The sequence below is a fragment of the Talpa occidentalis genome, unplaced genomic scaffold, assembly GCF_014898055.3.
Source record: "Talpa occidentalis isolate TD23 unplaced genomic scaffold, MPIMG_talOcc4v2.1 talOcc4.11, whole genome shotgun sequence".
NCBI classification, from domain to species: domain Eukaryota; kingdom Metazoa; phylum Chordata; class Mammalia; order Eulipotyphla; family Talpidae; genus Talpa; species Talpa occidentalis.
In genome coordinates, this window is record NW_023601104.1 from 64,755,431 (window position 1) to 64,773,303 (window position 17,873).

Sequence of the window (17,873 nt, forward strand, 5' to 3'; positions counted from 1 at the left end):
CACACTCATCATGAGGAGTTATCAGGTGAATCCCCCTGTCCACACCCAGAGTCGCTGGGGTGGGGGTGGGGGTAGGTGTGTGGGGCGGCTGCCCTTCAGGGTCCCCCAGGCCGTTCTCCCCCATCCCACTCCCTCCTCTGCGTTTAGGTTTGGAGGGTCTCTTCTGCGCCCTGGGGCTGCAGTGTCCGGGCTCACCCAGTTTAGTGCCAAGGAGAGGCCGGCCCGGACACGGGCGGCGGCCCCGCCCAGGGAGGCTATATCTGCAGCACCCAGCCGCCGCCCAGCCAGAGCCCGCACCACCTCTCCAGGATACGCCCCAGAGAGAGCGAGCCAGCGAACACCGAGGCGCCGGGTGAGAGGCGCGGGGCGCCGGGGGCCTGGGGTTGGGGACCCGGTTTGCTGGTGGCACCGGCCGGGCGGGGCGAGGGCGTTGGGGCACTGCCCGGTGCACGGCTCCCTTGGGGAAGGGGCTTAGAGCCCGCGCAGGGGGCTTGGCTGCCCCGGGGACGCGCGGGCAGGCGTGGAGCGGGACGGCCAGGTTTGGAGCGTGGGGCACCGCTCGGGGCAGGGATCCACTGCCTTCGCTCCTTGGAGAGAGGGGTCTGAGACTCAGAAAAGTAAGTAACGTTTTGCAAAGACTCACCTACGCAACCTCAGGGCGGCGGGTGTGCCTGCGGAACCCAGCCCAGACGCAGGGCACCCTCCGCGGCCACTGGAAACGCCCCCCGCATCCCGCCCGCCGCTCGGGTCCTTGGGATCCCGCCAGGGGCGACCCCCAGCAGACGGTGGGCGGGCACGCTCGCCAGCCCCCCGCCCCCACGCTGCACGCTAGGTGTGAGGCACCAGGTCTCCTCCCACTGGGCTGAGGTACTGCCCAGGGAGTCTAAGCAGCGCGTTCTGGCACCGGTTACTGTCCGCCGGCCGCTTGAACTTGCTGGGGGCGCGAAGGAGCTCGACGGCTGCTAGGGCTCCCTGGATGCTGATCCACAGAAAAGGGTCTAAGTGGTTATGTGCCCGACTTGGCAGAGATCCCAACTCAGGTTTTGCAAATTATGACTCATTGCTGCCTAGATTGGCTAATATGGGCATTAAGGATCTCAGATCTGTGCAGAGGATTTGTGGGGTGTGGCACAGCGTTGGTACCGGAGCGCAGACTGCTAACTGGTGGGAGCGGATATGGGACTTAAAAACTGGTTTGAGGAACAACTATGAACCAGAGACACTTTATGAGGAGAGGGGGGCGGGGGGCGGGGGGGGAGGGATTGGGGTCAAAATAAAGGGGTTGCAATTGTTTGGGGAATATAAAAATAAAAAAAAAACTGGTTTGAGGATTTATTTGGGGTTAACAATTGCTCAAATAAGATGCTGGACACTAAAATGAGTCCACTTTGAGTAGCAGGAGCTCAATGCCAGGGAGTCAGGGACACATAGGTGGGGCCTGTGACAACCCCTTGAAATTAGCGATTCCCATTCCCGATACTGTGCATACATTTGCAGCTACTGTGGATAAAGTGACTCCTGGGGAGTTGGGTTGCTGGACAGTGAGGACAGCTAGAGCCCAGTGACCCAGTCTTTTTCTAGGACTGTGGGAAAGGAATGGAAGGCAGGCTCAGTAAATTTTGACAATTTGGTTGCCGTAAAAATTCACCACTCACACACAGAACGTGGGAGAAAATATTGACCAATATTCAAAATTCTGACTCATTTGCCTCAAATTTGTCTTTCATACTAGGCAATTGTGTTTCCATTAAGGTTAAGTTGAAGAACAAAAAATTGTTTTTCCACAAGTCTCCTTTTCAGCCATTGACTTTGAATCCTTAACAAAAGAATGAGGTGGTATCTCACCCTTGATTTTGGAGGGATTGGAGCTGGAGCTGCTTCCTAAATCCATAATGTTTGGGGGCTACATTTAGTATCAGCACTTACTCCATATTCTGGGGAGGGGTCTGATGGTGGTCCTTGGGAGTTTTGATTTAGAGGTGTTGGGAGGATGCCTCATTGGGTTATGTAAGACACAGAAGAGGGGAAGTGCTACACCATACAATGACCCTAAAAACCAGCTGTTTTTTTTTTTTATAGAGGCATGTTTTATTTATTTGTTTGTTTTGTTTTATTTGTTTTGTTTATACATGCATGGGTACAGTCAGAAGCGCGGGAGGGTGAGAGAATTCATCAGAGCCAGAGCAGGGAGCAGAGCAGGCAGAAGGACCCAGGTACACTGCTGAGGGGAGCAGCGGGCGGCAGGAGAGGTCTGCGCGCCATGGGGGACCCACCTCCGGTGGCCGGGGAGCAGCTGGGGATTGAACTGGCGCCGCAGAGGCCGAGGGCAGCTTTGCAACCCAGCGCTCAACCTCTGCGCCACCGGGGAGGCCCAAAGCCAGCTGTTTTTTATAAAGATTTATTTATTAATGCACACAAGAGCTGGGGTGCAGGCCAGAGGTGTGGGAGGTGAGAAGATTCACCAGAGACAGAGTGGGGAAGAGAACAGGCTGACTGTCTGAAATACACTGATGAGAGGAGCAGCGGTCGAGGCAGGAGAGGTCTGCTGTGCCATGTGGGTAGCTCCCTGGCCGGGGATTGAACTTGTGCTGCAGTGGCTGGGATAGCTTCTTAGGTTGCGTCTTAACCCCTTGTGCCACCAGGGAGGCCCAAAAGCCAGCTGTTTTTAATAGAATAGGCAATTCTTGCTCTGAGTAAGTTTCCTTATTCAGTGGTGTTTCACTCTACTACAAATATGCATAGGTGCTCTAGAAAGACTTTTCACTTATTGCCAGTGAAATTAAAATAGTAATGTTGGTCTCACCTACAATTTAAGTACTGATTTGCGTGAAACCCTCATTAGTCAGACTCCAAATCTTAATTACAGCAGAGACCTTTATTCATATCGTATAACTAGAGAATCTCCTATTGACCTTAAATACTAATTAGCTTGCAACCATACATACCTGAGGCTCATGGTAACTAATCTAAAACATAGCCTCTCTTTCCTGTGGTAATTTGGGATACAGCTTCCTGCTGAGAACAGCTGGGTAGCATTTTGTACTAGTGCCTGAACTTGTTCTTCTCATTAAGAGTGGTAAGCCTGCCAGGGGCGAGCTTGCTGTATACTTCCAGTTTGCTGTTGACTAAGTATCATGTGTTCTCTCTTAACAGTGGTTCAGCTTTTCCACAGGGGGAAAGAATCAGTAACTGAGAGGCACAAAGAAACTTTACCTTCTTTGAAATTGAGCTATGATAAGAAAGAAATCCTAGGAAAGTGTCAGTTTCCTTTATTCCAAGTCAACATCACTGTATTTGGTTTTGGAAAGTGGGCTTTCCTAAAGCTGCTCAGTGCTTCAGTGAGGGCAGGAAGTAGACCACCTCTCCATTCTTTGGAGAGCAGTGTGGGCAGTGCCTTAGGGTTCTGAGGAAGCACACTCACAATCTACTTCCCTTACCTCTTGTATAAAGGCCAGGGTCCTTTGTGAGCAGAAATTTCAGGAGTGTCCCGGGAACCCAGGCAACCTGCTAAATTGCTAGATAGCTCTAGAATAGCACAGGTTAGTGGGTAGCCACTTTCTATTGAAGGGAAAAGCAGCCAATTAAAATGATCTACATTCTGACTCATGTTTCCATTCCTTTTTCCAAAACAACCAAATTACTTCCTGTAGGTTTTTCAAATGTGAGGACCCTGGTAGCTTTTCTCTACTTTTGTTTCTTTGTTTGCCTTTGATGCCATTTTTCTTTCCCTGTTCTTCAAGACTCTGGGAATGCTGACACAGAGTTCAGACCTATAGTATCTGTAGAGCGGAAAGAATTTTTTGAACATTTGATTGCCTGTTTATATAAATGAATCATCTAAAAAAAGAAAGAGCATTTCCAGGCAAGGAAGAAAGATATTTATCCAAATAGATTTTTTTAAAAAAAGTTCTAAGATTGTTTACCTTGATTTCAAAAGAACATTGGTTATAGTCCTTTTCAAAAAAAAGAGACCTGGGAGTTGGAAGTTGACATAATCCAAATAGGCATAACCAGTTTGGGGGAAAGTACACTTTATTGGTTTAAATGTGGTTATAATTAGCAAAGTGACTGTGCGAAATGGCATCCTTGTATTCAGTATCTTGTGCACTGAGTCACTTGGCCTGTTTTTGACAAAAACAAGATTTTTCTAATTTTTGTTTATAATTTCAGTGTGTTGTGTAGTTCCGAATGAATAAGCCAGAGAATTAATTTCTACAATGAAGTCATTAATGCTTTCAGAGGACTTTAACACCCCAAAGTGGGAGGCTTTCTATTAGTGTAGATCACTATTTTAGAATTAGTGAATTAGGAGTCGGGACATTTGGACCCTGGTCCTTGACCTGCCAGTGACAGTGACTTAGGGCCACCATATTAACTCTCTGAGCGTCACTTCCTCACCTTCAAAGTGGGGATATTTCAGTTTCCCATGATCATTATCAGAATCAAAATAGACAAGGAATGTGCAAGTGCTTTGTAAACCAAAAAGCACCCCCCTCATAAGAGAATATCATTATCCCAGAGGGTTTGCCTGATGTGTCACCAAATAGTCCCAACAGCCATGCAGCCTTCATGAGAAACACAGGGGACACACAGTGAAATCTGCTCAGTTTCTCAAATTAGTTTGGTCAGGTTGAAAAATTAAAAACTAAATATGTTTTGAGCAGAGGCTTTGAAAAGTATGAGTGTGAAATTTTGGAAATGTCCTCTTTGTGTGAGTTTCTGGTTGTAATCAACCGTTAAATACATCTTAGCTGTATTGATTGGAGTTATATTAATAAGACACTTATGATGCTGCACAGATTTAGCTAGTTTTAACAATAGAAATTTCCTTTCTGCATTTTTGTATATACATTTATGTGTACATACATTTCTGTCGGGACAGGCGTTCTAGTCAGCCTATTTCAGTAGTTCTCAAACCAGACAAATTTTGCCCTCTCCCTGTCCTGGGGATATTTGACAATGTCTGAAGGTATTTTTGGTTGTCACAGTTTGGGGTTTAGGGGGTTGTATTGCTAGCATCTTGTGTATTGAAGCCGGGATCCTGCTAAACATAATGCTCCCCCAGAAAAGGTTTCCTACCTGAAATGTCAGTGGTGCTGGTATTGGAATGCCGATCTCAGGTCCCTTGGCCACAAAATGAAACAAAGTTTGAAGAGAAGGAAAGTAGTTTAATTTGTTGACAAATAGGGGGAGGTGGCTGATTTGTGTGTGAAAGACCACCCGTGCTGCTAGCATGGGGGTATTTATCCAGAGTTACAAGGGACCAAAAGGGGCACGTCCATCCTTATAACACAAGCCTTTGGAGGTTTTGGCTGAGGCCAGCTTGCTTTGGCTATCACCTGGTGGGTGGTCAGTTATTCCGATTTTATTTTTCTAGCAATGGTCTTTTCCCCCAAATGTAAGAAAACAAAGTTTGTTAAGCCTAACCAGTCAATAAAGGAAATTGGAGCGCCTATCTGGTGGGACAGAGGAAGAGACACATGCTCTGTGGCTGGATCAATGCTGAGGCTGGGAATAAGCCCCTCAGCAGTAGGGATATATAAAAGAAGTCACAAGACTAACATAGTTACTGCTGGGTCTTTGATATGTTGCCCAGGAGCAGAAGAGTTTATGAAAGTAAAGGAACTCTGCTCTCTGCCATTGGGAAGTTCCGGATTGTTTCCTACTGGCGTCTAAAATGAGCAAATTTCTTTCCTTGATCTAAGATGAGCCCACTCCCCACCCCCCCAACCCCCCAACCCGCCTTTTTTGTATTGAATCTTCCCTTAAGTTCCTCCTGCCATTCAGTTTTCTAGGCAGTGGGAGCCATTTGGGGAGGGAGGTCCAAGCAGAGAAGCACCTGATTTTTGCTTTAAAAGTCCAAGTACACAAATATAAAAAGAAATCAAAGGCCAAGGACTGCAGGGAACACAAGGACTGTAAGCCTCAGCCGAGTCACTAGACTTTCCCAAACTAGTTGCCAACAGTTTCCCACCTTGGAAGATAGACACGGTGATAGCCTAACTGCTTCCAGATGTGTTAAAATGCCTAGAAAAAATGTGCAAAATTTTAGTGGAAGGGAATATTTAACTGTGGCATATGTAGCAGAATCGGTTAAACTATTTGCTGTGTGAAGTAAACAGTAAGTCCTTGGATGAGGTCTGCCTGTGTGAGGTTTCACAAAGAAATTTTTGTAGTTTACATTTTCAGACCTATCAAGTAGTTGCCTTTTATTGGATCCTTTGGGGTACCCTTGAGGTAATGTCCTTTCTTAAAATAATTGAACAAATATCACAAATGGGCAAATCAAGGGAAAAGAGATTCTGGCTAAGGCTCAGGTAATTTTGGCCAAGCACAAGTGAGGAACTAAGAGAGAACTCACACAGACCTCAGCAATCTGAGCTGTTCTCCCAGGGAGAGGTTAAGATTTAGACGTGGAAGGCCTCCCCGGTGGCGCAGTGGGTTGAGCACAGCGCTGTGAAGCTGTCTGCAGCCTCAGCAGTGCATGCTCAATTCCCAGCCAGATAGGGAGATTCCCACATGGTATGGCAGACCGCCCACTGCTCCCCTAAGCAGTGCTTTCAGTCAGTCTGCCTGTTCTGTTTCCCTCTCTGTCTCTGGTGAATCCTCTCATCCTCCCGCGCCTCTGGCCTGTACCCCAGCTATTGCATAAATAAAAATAAATAAATCTAAAAAAAAAAAGATTTAGATGTGGAGCAAAACAGCAAAAAGGCAGGTAAAAGTTACTTTTTTAAAAAAGATATTTGTTATTCAAAAAAAAGTCTCTGGCAATGAGACAGGGCAAGCTAGGGTTATTAGGCAGTTTTAGGGATAGTGCAGGAGGGGACCTCTGAAAAATTTAGGGAGGCTTCAGAGATAAGGACAAGCAAGGGAAAGTAACCCATTCCATTAGGAAAACAAACATGCCAGGACCAAGGACAACATTGTTAATGCTGGTCCTGGTTTCCTTCAGGTGATAAAGGGAGGCGGAGATTGGAGAAATGGAGAGTGGTTTAATTTATGGTCACATTAAAAGGGCAGCTGTTTAACTTCAATGCAGGGATGCCCATCCAGAAGACTGGGCCATAAATTTAAAGATGCAACAAATGGGGAAAGAGAAACCTGTTAGATAAGGAATGTGAAGATCCCCACTCAGTAGCAAATTGAGTGAGACAGCCGAGAACTAACCAATCACAAAGAGACTGGTGGAGCTTTAGAATAATGAGGGAAAAAAGGTATATATTCCCTAAGACACGACTCTACTTTGGCTTCCTTGCCCCTCCCAGGCCTGGTTCCCTGGCCTGGGAGTCCCACTTTATTTCTGCTCTTTTTCTCCTCAATAAACTTTTTCTTCTAAACAAACCTGTCTCTTCTCGCTTGCTTGCCTGAGCGTCTGCGAAGTTCCTGCTGCGGCTTCGTGAGACACCAACCCGTGGGGGTCTAGTGGCTGGGGCTCAGCGCTGCCCTGCAGCCTGAAATCCTATCCCGGCTGGGAGACTAGGCCTGACAATTCTGGTATCAGCAGCATCATAAACTAAGGTTTAAAAACAGCCTGGCAATGCAGGGGTGGGGGACCTTGGGAGGCACTCACTGATGGGTAGCCCTTAGCTGGAGCAGGTGAAAACATCTGGAAGGCGTAAAACATCTGGAAGTTTAGGAACCTGGCTCCAGGAAAGGAGGAGGAGCAGGAGGAAGCTGGAAGACCACCCCTCCAGGCAGTTTCGACAAGGCAAACTCTCTGTGGCAGTGTTGTAACCAAAATAATTTCCCCCACTTTGCCAGACTTCTTTTTTTTTTATTTTATATAATTCTTACATCATTTTTCATTTTTGCATAATGTATGCATTTTCATTTTGGTTATATTCCCCATACAATTGCACCCCCCCTTATTTTGACCCTAATCCCTCCTCTCCCACCCCTCCACCACCCCAGTGTATCTCTGGTTTACAGTTGCTTGTTGATTTTAATTTTTCTTTATTATAATTAGTCTTTTTCTTTTTTTTTTTTTTTTTTTTTTTTTTTTAAAGATTTATTTATTTATTTATACAAGCACTGGGTACAGTCAGAAGCGTGGGAGGGTGAGAGAATTCACCAGAGCCAGAACGGGGAGCAGAGCAGGCAGAAGGACCGAAGTACACTGCTGAGGGGAGCAGCGGGCAGCAGGAGAGGTCTGCGCGCCATGTGGGACCCTCCTCAGGTGGCCGGGGAGCAGCCGGGGATCGAACCGGTGCTCTAGAGGCTGCGGGCAGCTTCGCAACCCAGCGCTCAACCGCTGCGCCACCGGGGAGGCCCAGTCTTTTTCTTTTTTTAATCTTAGCTTGTGATGCTGCCAGAGACTTTTGTCGGAACAACAAATATCTTTTTAAAGAGTACCTTGTACTTGCCTTTTTGCTTCCTTGCTCCACATCTAAATCTTACCTCTCCTTGGAGGCTTAGCTCAAACAACACCATCTATTCCCGTCTTCGGCATAACATAAAGTTATGACTTTCCACGGTGTTGTGTGGGCCCCGCTGGGCAGTGGTTCCTCTGATCATGCAGTTCTTGGCCCGTTGTCCTGATGTCCCATCAGGAGCCAGTACCGTGCCTGCAGGGCCCATTGCAGACATAGCATATATGCAAAAGAAGGAAAACATCGGCAGGCAGCAACTACTTGGGGAAGCATTGTCCCTTGTAATCAACCAGCTCTGCTTTCCTCCTAAAACCAAAAATGACCTGGGGCTGTTAGTGGGAACAGAAGGGGAGCTGGGCAATATTTACACACTGAATGCTGTGTGAGAGATGTGGGAGAGAGAGCATGGGAAGAAAGGTGAAGGAGAGCCAGTGACAAACCAGGCATTTTTACACTTTTCACCCGGCAAAGGGGAAGACTCTTTCCTTCATTCTTCTTCCTTCTGCTGTATGGCCTATGACCTGCTATTCCCAGGCCTCAGAACGCAGGCCAGAGTGATTTTGAGTAAGTCAAGAGTTAAACCGGGCTGGTAATGCAGCAGCAGTGCATCCCCACCCTTCCAGGAGACATTCTTGTGGTTCCACGGTATTGCTCCAGGCGTATTGTCAGAACTTACTGGCTTGTGTTAGAAGAAAGGCCTGGGATTGGCTAGAAGTACACAATGAACTATTTATGATGTTAAGTGTAAATGGAAATCAGCAAAATCTTTTTAGATCAAATATAACTTTTTTTTTTCTCTTTGTAGGAAAATGGCAGACAGTTTTTCAGTAAGTATTTTGTGTCTTATTCAAATACACATTCCACATAGATTGGGGATTTGTGTTTACGCCCAACTTCCCCCATGACTTTTCCCACCACATGGCTTCCTCTGCCCCCACCTGTCTAATGGGGGCTTGTTAGAGCGGGTCTTGTTTCTCTAGTAACAGCTTCAGGAAGAAAGCGAGGTGGGAGAGGCCTGGACTAACAGTCCCCACCTCTGCGGAAAGGCCTGGAAATGAAGTGGTGGATTCCGCCATCAGGAGCTGAGAGGGCACTGGGGATTGTGGGGCAATCTGGGCACCCACAACTTCAGTGACTGTCTCCTTCATGTCATTTAGAAAGCATGTGCTTGCACCTTGGAGATGGCTATCTCCCAGCTTCAGCAAAATATAAAAATGTGGCCCACTGGATCTGAGATTAAGGGAGGCACAATGATGCATATGTAATCCCAAAGTCTAACTTCAGTCTTCAGAATGCAAAATTAGTTAACAGGGGGAAATTTTAATTGATATGAGTTCCATACTTTCACCATATCCCTCTGCTTCATAGATAACATGTTCCTGTTTTGTTTTTAATTCTGTTTTTGTGACTATCCAGTAATGATTTGTGTCTTTCTTTTCAGCTTAATGATGCCGTATCTGGGTCTGGAAACCCAAACCCTCAAGGATACCCTCAATGGGGAAACCAGCCTGGGGCTGGGGGCTACCCAGGGGCTGCTTATCCTGGAGCCTACCCTGGACAGGCACCTCCTGGGGCCTACCCTGGACAGGCACCTCCCGGGGCTTACCCTGGACAAGCACCTCCTGGTGCTTACCCTGGACAGGCACCTCCTGGGGCCTACCCTGGACAGGCACCTCCTGGTACCAACCCTGGACAGGCACCTCCTGGGGCCTACCCTGGACAGGGACCCCCTGGTGCCTACCCTGGTCCAACAGCACCCGCTTATCCTGGACCAAATGCACCAGGAGCCTACCCTGGACAACCAAGTGGACCTGGGGCCTACCCATCTCCTGGACAACCAAGTGCTCCTGGAGCCTATCCTGCTGCCGGCCCCTTTGGTTCCCCTTCTGGACCACTGGTGAGTTGGAGTTAGTCACTTGGTGTGCTTGACTGTGACAAAGCTAAGGCTGCACTCTGGCCATAGCTGGCTCTGAGCACTGACCTGTCTGGGCTTCAGGGAGCCCTAAAACTTTAAACTCACAGCTAAGATCCTCTTTTCAAGAGCCAGCTACAATATATGTTGGTCCAGTGAAAAAATTGTTGTGCATATTGAGTTTAGCATGTGTATTGTTGTTACAGGTCGGGAGAGGGGCACCCCGGACCCCGCAAACCTGCCTGCTCTAAATAGGTTCTGCCATCCGCTGCATCAACACAAAACATATGAGACTTTAATGGGAAGGAACTTTAATACAATTAGGAAACAATACAGGAAAGGCAAAGAATCTAGTTTCTAAATCAAGTACCCAAAGTTACCCGTCCCCTCATGGGTAAAAGTCCACCCAACCAGGATTGGCCCAGAAAAAGGCCCCCAAAGCCTGTCCCAAGTCTAAAGCATCTTCCAGTGGGGACCCACAGAAAAGGATCAGAAACAACCAGACAAGTCTGGAGGGAAAAGAGCAAAATCAAAATCAAGACAAAAACTGCCATTGTCACCTCCCCACGGGTCTCTCACCCACATCTGTGTCACCCAGTCCACGACCAAAAGGCAAGCGCAGTTTCTTCACACGTCTCTCCATTCCATGTGCCGCCTCCAGGTCTCCTCCTTGCTCTCCATCCTGCCTTCTTCCTTACTCAGTCTCTTCTGCAGCTTCTTTCTGGGCTCAGCTCCACCCTTCTTTTGGGTGGGGCAGGAAACCTGGAACCTCCCCCTTTCCTGGGGATCACCCTGTTACACTGTGAGTGTAAAGAGAAGCTAATACCTCTTTTGAAGGCAGCTATAATGCAGCTTTACCTTAATATGAATCTAGTTAAGACCATAGTAGTAGGAAGTTTGGTCACCAGTGTTAATAAACAACGATTATATACCACATGCCAGCAGTGTGCTTAACCCCATAAGCATTCATTATTCTCACATACACCCAAGAAAGTGGGGAAATAGAGAGTTTCATAAGTGGTCCAGGATTATAATGTTATAGGACAGGGAGAGGGGCAGCCCAAAACCCCGCAAACCTGCCTATTCTAAATGGGTTCTGCCATCCGCCGCATCAACACAAAACATATGACACTTTAATGGGAAGGAACTTTAATAAAACTAGGAAACAATACAGGTAAGGCAAAGAGTCTAGTTTCTAAGTGAAGCACCCAAAGTTACCCGTCCCCTCGTGGGTAAAAGTCCATCCAAATGGGATTGGCCCAGAGCAAGGCCCCAAAGCCTGCCATGAGTCTAAAGCATCTTCCAGTGGGGACCCACAGAAAATGGTCAGAAACAAGCAGACAAGCCCGGAAGGAAAAGAGCAAAATCAACATCAAGATAAAAGCTGCCATTGTCACCTCCCCATGGGTCTCACCCACATCTGTGTCACCCAGTCCACGACCAAAAGACAAGCACCGTTTCTTCACGTGTCTCTAGGCTCCATGCGCCTCCTCCAGGTCTCCTGGCTCCATCCTGCTTCCCTCCTCAGTCTCTTCTGCCGCTTCTCCTCTTCCTGCTCAGCTCCACCCTTCCTTGGGTGGGGCAGGAAACCTGGAACCTCCCCCTTTCCTAGGGACCACCCTGTTACAATAAGAGGGAACATTTGGTGTAACCAAGAAAATCTGATTTTGGAAAAACCTTCTAAAGACAATTTTGTGAGTTAAGGATTGGATATCTATACAGTGAACACATTGTAGTCAATGATTCTAAGCATAAAACCCTAACTGGGGATCCAGAGCCATCCCAGACACAGGTAACAGTCTAGTTGGAAAACAGATTGTAGACAGGAGGAAAGAGTTCTATAGTGGAGTGTGATCAGGGCCTTGTGGGGCTAAGTAGAATTGGCATAAATAGCCTCTGCTCTCAGAGAGCAGCATAGCCATGGTGAAGGGCGTTATGTGAAGAGTGGCATAAAAATGTTAATGTGGATTGCAAGGTCTAGCTTCAGCCTTTCCAAAAAATAATCCATAGGAATGAGTTATAGATTGGGATGGCCTTTGTGTTGAGAGCCTCAGAGCTCCCAAAGAGATTGTGTTGTGCTTTTGACACCAATTTACTGATGACCTTATTTTCACTTATTAGTAGTGCATGTAGGGAGACTTATCTCTTCAAGCCCTGGGCAAGATAGCCTGGAAGTCTGGACAGATGGCTTAAATATGTGTTATTCACACATGTTAATAGTAATTGAAAAAAAAAATAGTAATTGAGCTTTAGTGACATCTTTTTCTTTCATTCACTAAGAAAACGTGATTCTTTGCTAACACAAATATTTTTCATTCCTAGACTGTGCCTTATGACCTGACTTTGCCTAGTGGAGTTGTGCCCCGCATGCTGATAACAATTATGGGCACAGTAAGGCCCAACGCAAACAGGTAGAGTAAAACTAACAAATCTAACATACGCGTTGATTGGTTTTTGAATAAAAATTATACTTTCAACTTTAATAAATTTTTTAAAACTGTGCATTTAGAATCTTGGTAATACCATAGTATGGCATTAGCCCATAAGTCAGTATATGTTTCCCCCCAAGGGACAAGGTTTCCTTTGCCAAATCTTGTTTTTCTCCCAGAACCAGAAGAAAACAAAATTCTATTTTGTGAGGACAAAGAGGGAGGGCAGAAAGACCCATTCTGTTGGTTCCTCCTGTCAGTGAAATTCTTAGGATTAAAGGCAAATTGGGCCTTTGTAAGGTAATGTTTGGCCATCACTCCACTTCTGAGTCATAAAGTGTCTAAAATACCCAGTGTGTACTTTGTTTAGATGCCCAGCAAAGGTTAGGGTTAAAAAAAAAAAAAAGATTCCACGGGATATAGTTCCAAGATACTCTGATAGCTTGAATATGTTACTGCTCTGTCCTCATATTTATACAAATCTCCCTGCAACTGTATAGGTCACAGTGTAGTCTCAGATCTTGCATCTCAGCTGTCACTTCCATCTTCACATTGGGTACAAGAGCAGAGTCAGGGTCCACTGGGTCAGGTAAATCACCAAGAGCCCTGTTATGGGGAGAGGGACTCAGCCTCTGATCTGATCCCTTTATATTCAAATTGCCCTTGACTCCACCTCCAGCCAGCCTCCTCTGGTTCTACCAGGTAGTAATTACCCTAAACCAACTCTTCTTTCCACTCAGCCATGCAGTTTCTGTGAGCACAGTATTTCCCTCACAGCAAGCTATAGAACATACTCTACCCTCTACCTCGGCCTTTAGCCATTTTCCTCCCAACATAACAGAACTTCACGCATTTATCCTGTTCACATAGCAGTACACTTTATTCATATCTGCTTTCCTCCTCCCACAACCCCTATCCTATAGAACCACACCGGTACCTGTGCCTTATTTAGGGTTACTGTACTAGAAACTTAAGCTCCAATAACATTAGCGATGTAGACGGGGCTGGTAGACTGAGACTGGTAGATCAAAGCTACTTTTGGTTGAAATGGTTAGGGTGATAGTAAAATGAAAAAATTGTTCCTTGTTTTTGCAAATGCTATGTGAAGAATTACAATGGAGGGAGGGGCAGAGGAATGTTTAAGGTGGTGGAGATAACCATAACTTCCTTTCCACTGCAGAAGAAATGTAGCCATTAGATATTAATCAAATATAAATTCCATTGTCAAGTGACTATCTTCATCCTTCCTCTGTGAATTTAATCACTGGAAGATACATTTGTGGTTGCATTTGTTGTTACTGAGTGAATCAAAATACAGAGGATCATTTGTTAGTAGTCTAGAGTGTAGACCTTGTGTTAAATCAAGAGCACCAGCTGATTCTGATGTTAGCGCTCTGTGGAGCAAGCACACTGAGAAACAGAGGAACAGAGTTAGTCCTTTAGCAAGGACTTGTGTTTGCTTAGCATCCAAGAAAGAACCAGATCAGAAGTTGAAGCGTGCACTTCCATTAATTCGACTTTACATGGTGGAATGTTTAACCCATTTATTGTCATGACTTTACAAGGTAGCAACGGGATACTGAACATTAACTATTATGTTAGCTTATTCTTATTGTTTTAGAAGGACTACGCTTTTGGTTAACTGCGGCAAAACCCAGGTATTTGATAGCTCATATTTATGTGATTGGCTTGTGTTTACTAGGTATTAAAAGCAACCTTGGCAGGAAGGAGGTATACAATATTATCTGCAATGGAAGGCAGAATGTGCCCTCTAAGTGGCTCTGAACCTCTATTAGGAAATCTTAAGGGTTTTCATGAGTAGAGGCAGTGAGGAGGACATTGTGACTGTATAGAGTGATGTGACGAAAGACAAACAGGCAAAAATATTCAACATATGTTGTCTTATTTTTTTCTTTTCAATAACAATGAGGGAATGGTAGCCTATAAGATCTGTTAAACCAATAAAGAAAACATGTTACTGGTTCACGAGTGGACAAACAGATAAAAAAAAAAAAAAAAGCCCAGGTACAGACATTGAGCATTTAGACTGTTCTATTCTCTTGGATGGTCAGCTTTTCCTTTCTTCTTTTTTATTGGTCAATTCTCTTCCACTTTTATGGGCTATGGCCAGATCTTGCTTGAGTTCTTATATTCCTGCTTTGAACTTTTTCCCTTCATTGTCTGATTAGTTCACCATTGTAATTATTTTTAATCTCATGGTAGAATGTTTACAATGTTTTTCTGTTCCATGACAACGTTTACTTAATGAATTGTTTATAGAAAAATTTTATTGCTGTCATTTTTCTAACCTTTGCTTATATAATATATTGTCCTTTTTCCTTTTTGGTGACCCATCTTTGGTTACCTGGCAAGTTTATGGACCAGTTCTTTGCAAGAGAGCCCCATCTGGGAGGGGAGGGTTTTAAGTAAGAGTGATGGGGTAAATCTCTGGCATTTAAAAAGGGCTGTTTCTTCACTTATCAGATGATTTGCTATTTCTTTCAAACACAGCGTTCAGTCCTGCCATACCTTTGCTGCCTTGCTTGCTTTTAAATACTATGGTAGTACATAGAATACTTGGCCTAGCATCTTTACCACTTGGAACCTATTCTCTGGTTTATTTGCTTTCCATTTAGAAAATTTCCCTTGATTTTGTAAAATGCTTTGCTCTTTAGATTGTATGTTCTTCACTTAATGCAATTATACAAATTGGGTCATTTTACTAATCTTGGTCTTTGGTTTAAAACAGACTTGTTTTGGATTTCAAGAAAGGGAATGATGTTGCCTTCCACTTTAACCCACGCTTCAATGAGGACAACAAGAGGGTCATCGTTTGCAATTCAAAGCAGGATAATGTCTGGGGAAAGGAAGAAAGACAGTCTGCTTTCCCATTTGAAAGTGGTAAACCCTTCAAAGTAAGTTATTGCTACTATTATATAATAATATCATCTACTGCTCATAGGGAACCACGCTAAAACCTCAGCACATTTGAAATCAATTTTTATCAACTATCCTGGGACAACTAATCATTACTTCCACCTATCCATGAGACCAGACCTAGCAAGTTAGAACATGCTGGGAATGGTTCACCCCCAGATCCATTCAGGCCCCTCACTCCTCTGAGTTTAGCTTTTTTGGAAATGAGAAATATAGACTCTTTACAAAAAAAGAAAAAAGGAAAATGTCTTTATGGTACAAGTTGGCATGGCGATCAAAACTTTTTTAAAATTTAAAATTAATATATACAAGTTTTATGCAAAGAAAAATTTGTAGATTTTTAAAATTAAAGTTTTTCATCCTTTACCCCTCCCTCCACCTTCACAAAGGTTGTAACTTGGTGAATATCTTTCCAGTATTTTCTGTTGACATAAAACAATTTTTAAAGCACTGATTCAACAAATGTTAATCAGGTCCACAGTGTTGGGTTAGGGTAAAATTAGCAATAAAACAGCTAGATTGGGCTCCTCAAGGGCAGAGACTAATGGGGACCATATTCTACATTTGGTGGATATCTTTCCAAACATAATATTATCACTTAGTATTTTGTTGTCTACTTATGTGGTAATTTATTGATGAAAATTTCAGTATGGAAATATTCAAACAAAACCGGGGGGAAAGATTTATTTTATTAAAATACTGTGATAATTATCCTCATAAATCTTTGCTGCCAAAAGGAATTTTATTCAAAGAATGTACATTTTAAAATTTGGATATTGCCAAATTGCTGCTTCCAAAGGGATATATGTATTGGAAGAGTATGTTGCCAAAGATATTATCAATCTTTGTAACATTTGTCATTCTATTAGATTATTACTTTAGAGTTTATTTTTACTTTTAGGTGTTTTAGGCCATACAAAAACATTTTTGGTAGACAAATCATTAGTCTTTTCCTTTGACTTCACTTATATAGTATTCTAACAATTTTATTTAAATCTTGCAATAATCTGGAGTTTATTTTTGCTGTAAAATTACTTTTTCTCAACTTTATCGGTTCCACAAATGATCATAAAGATGAGATGTTGGACATCTTGAACTCAGATCAGACTGGTTTTGAAATTAATGTACATTTCTAACAATTCTGTGTTTGTGATATTTCAGATACAAGTACTGGTTGAACCTGAAAACTACAAGGTTGCTGTCAATGACGCTCACTTATTGCAGTACAATCATAGGATGAGAAACCTCCAGGAAATTAGCAAAGTGGGAATTTCTGGTGACATAGACCTCACCAGTGTTACCCACACTATGATATAATTTTAGAAGGTGTGGATACTTTGAAAAAAAAAATGAAGGTGAATGTAACCTTCCATGTTTGAATTTTATGTTCTGAGTGAACATCCTTCTTGTAAATCATCCATTTAATAAACTTATTCTAAAAGTTACCTGTCTTTATTGAGGCTGTTTATTCTAGATAATGTGGCATTCTCAATGGAAAAAGAAGTAACAATATTAATATTGCACTAGTCTCCCATTGTTTTCTGGACTTGCTAAATATTTTAAGGAAATAAGAGTAAATATTATGCAAAAATTAGCCCATCTTCCAGTTTCATAAAAACCAAGGAAATCATTCTGTTTTCTCACTTACATAAATACATTCAGGAAATACGAAAAGCAAAAAGAAAAAATTTACCCATAGATGACCCATGACTCATAATTACTAGCATTCTGGTATATTTGACTCCTTTTAAATCTTATTTTCTCTCTCTAGATTTACAGTTCATTGCTTTCAAATCAGTATTTGATATTGATATGAGACTATCTTCCCATAGGTTCTTTTTTTTTTTAAAGATTTATTTATTTATACAAGCACTGGGTACAGTCAGAAGCGCGGGAGGGTGAGAGAATTCACCAGAGCGGGGAGCAGAACAGGCAGAAGGACCGAAGCACACTGCTGAGGGGAGCAGCGGGCGGCAGGAGTGGCCTGCGCGCCATGTGGGACCCTCCTCAGGTGGCCGGGGAGCAGCCGGGGATCGAACCGGTGCCTTAGAGGCCGCGGGCAGCTTTACAACCCAGCGCTCAACCGCTGCGCCACCGGGGAGGCCCGGTTCTCTTGGTTTTTATGAAATTGCCAGATTTGTTAAGGAGACAAAATAGCTTTATCATCAGTTTCAAAAATTTAATAGTTCCTTTGATGAACATCCTTAAACATGCTTTTCTGCCCTT

General features: G+C 44.2%; 1 protein-coding gene across 1 annotated transcript; it reads left to right on the forward strand.

Annotated features, from left to right (window-relative positions):
- The first annotated feature begins 298 nt into the window (after positions 1–298).
- Positions 299–17,088, forward strand: LGALS3 (galectin 3). The gene is made up of 6 exons (XM_037503385.1): positions 299–352; positions 9,175–9,196; positions 9,811–10,266; positions 12,604–12,692; positions 15,460–15,625; positions 16,809–17,088. Exons 2-6 carry the CDS (start codon positions 9,179–9,181, stop codon positions 16,962–16,964), a joined length of 885 nt encoding a protein of 294 aa, XP_037359282.1. The 5' UTR covers positions 299–352; positions 9,175–9,178; the 3' UTR covers positions 16,965–17,088.
- The last annotated feature ends 785 nt before the right edge of the window (positions 17,089–17,873 follow it).